This window comes from Poecilia formosa, unplaced genomic scaffold (assembly GCF_000485575.1).
Source record: "Poecilia formosa unplaced genomic scaffold, Poecilia_formosa-5.1.2 Scaffold14, whole genome shotgun sequence".
Taxonomy (NCBI): domain Eukaryota; kingdom Metazoa; phylum Chordata; class Actinopteri; order Cyprinodontiformes; family Poeciliidae; genus Poecilia; species Poecilia formosa.
Genome location: NW_006799953.1, coordinates 1,255,656 through 1,262,661, shown reverse-complemented (window position 1 = coordinate 1,262,661; position 7,006 = coordinate 1,255,656). Strand labels below are relative to the sequence as shown.

Sequence of the window (7,006 nt, the reverse complement as noted above, 5' to 3'; positions counted from 1 at the left end):
ATGGTGATGGTGACCTGGGCTATGGTGGTCTCCATGGTGATGGTGACTTGTACCGTGATGGTCTCCATGGTGATGGTGACCTGGGCTATGGTGGTCTCCATGGTGATGGTGACTTGTACCGTGATGGTCTCCATGGTGATGGTGACCTGGGCTATGGTGGTCTCCATGGTGATGGTGACTTGTACTGTGGTGGTCCCCATGATGATGATGATGACGATGGCCAGGACTTCGGTGCCTTCCATGGTGATGGTGGCCTGGATTGTGGTGATCTCCATGATGATGCCGATTAGTTTCTTTATGGGAGTCCACATGGTAGTGCCGGTGGTTTTCATAGGGCTGAGGCCTGTCCTTGTGCTCACTATGGTGATGTGGACGTGTTGGACTGTGAGGATCTCCAATGTCACTGGTTGAACTGTGACGTCTATGCAGATGAGGAGTGGTAGGCCGTGAGCTTGAATGGCTGTGATAGTGATGACTTGAACTATGATGGTCTTCGTGATGATGAGTTGGACTACAATTATCTTCATGAGTCTTGTCTCCGGACTGATGGCAATGTGGTGCATTGTGGTGTCTATGGTGATGGTGATGACTAGTAGTTTGGCCATATCTTTCATGTTGGTGATGACCTGGGCTGTTGCAGTCTTCATTGTTATGGTGATTGGAACGATGGCGGTGGTGGTGCTTTCGAGAAGGCAATCGAGATTGATGTTCACGAGCTGGGGATCTTGAGCGACAGCTTCTACGTCTGTGCTTTTCATGACCATATGGACTGTCGGAGCAGACGCCGGGATGATGGGAAGCATTAGAGTGAGACAGACGAGAAGACTTAGAATGCTTGCTAGTATGGGAATGCCTGCTTGAGCTAACTGAGTCTGCACTTGCAGCACGACTTCTCTGCTGTCTGGGTTTGTCAGTGCTACTGTCTGTCTCCCTGGATCTGGTGGAGACCTGTCCAGGGCTCCAGGGTCTTTGAGCATCCGTGACCCCAAGAGAGGTAAGTCTCATTGGGCTGAGCACTTGCCGTGTAATCTCATTAAGGAAGGCAGAAAACTTCATTTTTTCTTTCATTAAATTCTTCTTAGCTTCACTTTGGCTCCTCTCCAGCTCATCTCCTTCATTGCCTTCATTTCCTCCTTTGTCTTTGGGTGCTTTGAGATCCTCCATTGATTTTGCCTTGCGGAAGCTTCCATCATTTCCTAAACCTCTTGTACTTGTTTGCTGATTTTTGAATCCTGCTCTAGTAGGACAGCTTCGGGAAGACTTCTCAATGCCTTTTTTCTGCTTGGCAGATGTTCTGTGCAGACTTCCTCTTTTAATTATTAAAGGGGCAGTGTCTTCTTCTTCTTCTTCTTCTTCTTCTTCTTCAAAGTACCGATGTTTTGTAGAAATGTCAGTAAAAGACTGGGAATGCTGAGGCTTTCTGTGAGTGTATGTATCTGAGGAGTCACTGGTGTTTCCAGTAGAGAGGCTAGAGGTGGAAGAAGATGTGGAAGAGGAGGAAAACGAAGAAGAGGAGGAGGAGGAGGAGGAAGATGATGATGAGGAAGATGATGAAGAGGAAGAGGATGTTGATGAGGAAGACGTTGAAGATGAGGAATCAAAGGAGGTTTCTGAAAGAGAAAATTGACGATGCTTTTGCCTGTGGTGACCATGGTGAGGGTGTGAAGAATGACTCTTATCATGTTCCCCGTGATTTGGGTTGTGTGGAGGATGATCGCCGCTGTCCACTGTCGACAGAGTGCTGTTGACAAAACATTGTATAGTTAGAATGTTTGAATCACGTTGATAAGAGATTTTTGTTTATTTCATGTAATAGCACATAGTTGCAAAGTGGGAAAAAAAACGTGGTAATCTTGGTAATCAGAAAATAATTGTTTCTAAGTCAATACTTAGAAAGAAATCTTTTGTGGTATTTCTATACCACCGTTGCACAGATGGAGCCTACGAATTTTGTCCATTCCTCTTTGCAAAATCCCACAAACTCAGCAGTTTTTAAGTCTTGCACAAAGTCTCAATTTTTGAATGATATAATCTAAGCCTCTCTAATGTAGATCTGTCTGTAAGGATCCTTGACCTACTAGAATTTATTTCTTTTGCAGGCTCTAACAAATTTTGTTAATTTGCTCTATCCACTATTTATTCTGACCAGTTTTTGACCAGTTCTCAGTTAAATCCGGCTTACCATCAGCTCTGACTGGTTTCCCATTTGTCCTCAAAAGAAGCGTCCTTGCAGCACGAGATGCTCCCACCTCTATGTTTCATTTTGGACATGCTGTTTTTAGACCTAACCTATTTTAAAATTGACACAACTTTATCCCTGACCACTTTGCTGTATTTCTTGTTCTTTATGAACTTATCAGAGAACAGCTGCATATAGTGAGGTCGAACTGCACACAAATTGACTATTTTTTGCAAATTAGGTGACTTCTGAAGGTAATTTTATTTTTCTTGGATTGTCTTGATGGGTGTCCGTTTAAAAGGGACTCAATCCAGATGCAGTTTTTAGTAAATATATCTATTTTTTTCTTCTTTTTTTCACTATGCTCTACTACTATGTCTCTAAATGTGATATAAAATGCAATGAAGCCTATAGTTGTAATGTGACAAACCTGAAAAGGTTGGTAACACTTTATTTAACGGGATGTTCATAAGACTGACATAACACTGTCATAGATGTGACATTTTTATGAATTTTTAAAAATCAATGAAAACTTTGCACTAACGTGTCATTATTTACCAAATAATGCAAAGTTCGTGCGTTTAATAGACCTTTAATTCTACTTTTAAAGCAACTTTGCATTAAAAGTGACATTATTTATCGAATGACACTTCATGACAACAATCATAATCATTCATTTATGTTCATGAAAGGTGTCATGTCACATTTATGACAGCGTTATATCACCCCTTCAAATAAAGTTTTACCAAAAAGTTCAAGTGATACGAACATTTTTGCAAGGCATTGGGTCTTAGAGCAGGGAGGAAGAGTCACAGACTTACTCTGGACTGGTGTTGTCATCGGACCGGTGATGGTAGTGATGGTGGTGATGGACCTGGTGGTGGCGATGCTGCATCACTTGTTTAGCCTTTCTGTGCTTCAGTTCTTTTTCCTGATGGTCACACATTTCAGACGTCTTGCAACTGGTCTGAAATATTTCTTCATCCAGCCAGGCAGCAGCTGAGGACTGAAATAAAACAATCAGTTTAAATTATACTGTTTTCATTTTTTTTTTTTTTTTTTAACTCAAAAAATTATAATAAAATTGCGCATTTCATATTTTATATGAATCTAATAATTAATGTAAGCTTGATATAAAATGAAACACCATGACATGAAGCAGAATTGATGCTTATTTTGTAGGAAACCAATGATGAAATGTTAGTTATTGTTTTAAAAAATTGTTTAAATTGACAAACAGCCTAAAAGATAAAGATATTCCAGCCATTTGTTGTTAAACTAAGTGACCTACAGTCAGTATCTGTACTTACGTTGAGAGCTGGGGCGTTCACACTGATGTTCCCTCTGTGATGCACAAGCAGAACCCGTCCTGACATATCAATATATATATCTCTGTGCCAACCAATGACAGAAGGGCTTTGATTTGAGCGCCACTAAAAACAATACAGAGCGCGACTGCTTCTGCAGGAATCAATAAAAGAAAGAAAGTACGAATGAGGGCAACATATAAACAGCGATATAAACTATGATCATAGGCTATTCGTACAGATGTGTTTAGGTTTATTGCAAGGCAACAGCTCTACCAACTGTGCCACTGTGCAGCCCCATCTGTCTCACATTACCAAAAAAACAAAAAAAAACAACAAAAAAAAACACATCGTGATAATCCTCAAGCTTTTGGGGAAAATATTCTGTCAACTTACATGACAGAAGAGATATGGATAGTCAAACACGGTGGGGGTAGTGTGATGGTCTGGGTCTGCTTTGTCATTTCCTGACCTGGACAGCGAGACGTAATGATGGAACCAGGAGTTTTAACGGGTAAAATCCTGAAGAAGAGGCTTCGGCTGGCGGTTGCTAATCTAAAGGTCAAGTGGAGCAGAACAATAAACCGAAGCATTCCATAAAGATCACCTTTCAGTGGTTAAAAAAAAAATCAATGAAGATTTTGGATTGGCCTATTCAAAGTCTAAATTTAAATCAATTTGAGATGCTGAGGATTGACCTTAAACAGTGTTTCCTTCTACTAAATCTTCCAGTGTGACTGAATTAAAAACAGTTCTGCTGAAAAGAAGAAAAAAATCTTTGAGGAGGCAAATTGTGTTTCATAAACAATTTTCTATTAAATTCTTGAAGGTGTCACATATTACCCTAATTCTCCATCTATACATCTATATCCTCTTGTTTGTTCACGCCGTACAGCAACAGAAGAAATAAACAGTTAAACTGTTTTGTTAATGAGTCCGTTCTAATTTTGTAACACAAAATGTTCCCTCCGTTGTTATATCAAATACTGTTTATTTCAGCAAACATTTTATAGAGTTTTGTATTTATAACTGACGTAAAGTCAGATTTCTTTTTACAAAAAAAAAAATCAATAGGCTATTTTTACACTGTTACTCTTGACATTTCTGTTTTCTGATTAAAATATATTTCTTCTTTGCTTTAATGCTCAAGGATAAGTCTAAGCTCATCCCTGTGTTAGTTTGTGTTGAAGCTATCATGTAAATAAATACACTCTGTAACAGAGGTGCAAATCACAACGGCATGTTGACAACAAAGTCAAATTATTGATAAGTATGTCCCTATTATGTCAATGCAATGGACAAGCTAATAACTCAGTTAGCGAGAGCCGCATTGAACTCCGATAATGTGACAGGGGCCACTGCACTTCACATGTTTTAATAAATCCAGTTTGCTACTTATGTCTATCTATACATACATGTAGATATAAACAGAGTGAAAAAAGAGGACATTTGAACCAACCTAAATAAACAGCTTAATTGTCAAATTTAACAAATTTAATGAATGAACTTAATTCGGTTATTTGTTACCAGTATAAGTTAGATCAAATATTCTCTTTTTTCAGTTCATATAGACGTAAATAAAAGTAAAAAAAAAGTGTATTTTGACGATGACAAAGACCAAGTCAAGACCTTTGTTTTAATCCAATTTATCTACAGTGTTTTACAAAACTATTCATGCTGCTTAGACCTTTGCAGATTTTGTGACGTTACACCTGGACGTCAATGTCTTTAATTTTATCTAAACATTTTATTGATGCTCTGGGTGTTTGTTTACGGTCGCTGTTCTGATGAACCTCTGCTGCCTTCTTCAGTTTTTTTCTTCTTTTTTTTTTTACAGATTTTTTTGAATTTATCTCAGTCCATCTTCCATCTTCATCTGCTGAAGACAAGCATCCCCACAGCATGGTGCTGCCACCGCCATGTCTCATGGTAAGGTTGGTATGTTCAGGGTGATGTTCACATCTAAAACCATGAATCTTTTCCTTTCGCGATTAAATGCTACTTTAACATAAGAACCCAATTGAAACGGACAAAATGCGTAAAAGAAACTCTAGGGGTGTGGAGACGTTTTCAAGGCGCTGTATGTATGAAATAGCCAGTAGATTTCTCCGCATCAATTCAGCTGTGACTCAAATCCGCTAACAACAAATGCAGCGAACCTGCGATGCGTCAACAACACGATGGAAAGTTGGGAGAGTCAGATGACAAATGCAAACGCAACGCGTGTTTATAAACTCCAACATCTGCACATCAATTATTGTGGTGACTGATGTGAGATGCAAGAAGTTGCACATATAAATGTGGAATTGGGTTTGTTTAAGAAACTTAAATAATACGCCTTAATAATGATTAAAAAAAGGGAATTACCACATTAAATAAATTAAAACATGGTATTGCTAAATTCCCTCAGACATACATGAAACATTTGTGAACAAAATGTGAAAAGTAATTTGTGACGATGTCTAAATTTTTCATGTATTACTTTTAAATGTAAAATACAGTCAACCTAAATTTCTCTAAGTGATATTTTTGATTTCAGTATCTGAAGGGACAGTTCTGAGAGTTTTAAGAATATTGTACAGAATTTAGAACAAAATGGGAAGATTTCTCAGTTAAAAACATAAAGAAGCACTTCATGCAATTAAAACTATATATTTTTTTTGTTTTATGTTGTGCAACCAAGTTATGTTTTTTTTCCCCCAGGTAAATTATATAGAATAAATGGCACATCATTTCTGTAAAAGCTTTTTTATCATCTCATTTTTTATGACACAAACCTAAAATCTTTGTTTGGCCACCTTTTATTTTATTTTTTTACTTAATCAAGGGAAATGAAGAACGATCAAGCTACATAAACAGCAAAATTCTACAGATTTAATGCAGCCGCAAAATGTTTTCAAACCCATTTAACTTTTTAAAAACAACCAACTTCAGTGTATTTTGAAATTATGAGAAGCTAACAGAAATTAAAGAAATACAGCAAAAGACTTATAGCTGCGAAGAAGCAAAAATGTTGTTCTCTAAGCTACTGACTCATGTTTATGTTACTCTATCATATATTAAAGTGTGGGTTTGTAACGACACATTAAAGTATATTTAGTATACGCAGTATATTTAGTAATAAATCATTGTTTCCTCTGGTTTACCACAGAAAACAGCAAAATAAATAAATAGTTAAAACAATCTTAAAAATGTTCCGTCATGCAACAATCCCTGCAGCTTTAATGAAAAAAAAACATCTCTAAATGTAATTTTGGCAGCAGCATTAACAGATGAGAGCAGAGCAGAACGTCCGTTATGTGGAATCTTATCGACCTCCGTGCTTCCCCTCCTGTGTTAGCATCAATATGCTGCTTACAGGCAGGAACTTTGCATAATCTGTAGTCACAACGGCACGACAATGTGCCGGACATATTTCCACACCGGCGCGTGACGAAGGCGACGGATGCAGCGATGGACTTCTAAAAAGCAGAGCCAACAAGTACCAGAAGAAAGTCAAAAGATTCAGCAGTAGAACGTG

At 38.0% G+C, this 7,006-nt stretch overlaps 1 protein-coding gene across 1 annotated transcript in view; it reads right to left on the bottom strand.

Moving 5' to 3' along the window:
• LOC103133885 (uncharacterized) overlaps nucleotides 1-977 on the bottom strand; it is a 7,248-nt gene extending 6,271 nt beyond the window's left edge. The window contains exon 1 of the mRNA XM_007545860.2: nucleotides 15-977. Within this exon, the coding sequence (XP_007545922.2) occupies nucleotides 15-977 (963 nt within the window). The remainder of the gene's footprint in view (nucleotides 1-14) is intronic.
• Between the last annotated feature and the right edge of the window lie 6,029 nt (nucleotides 978-7,006).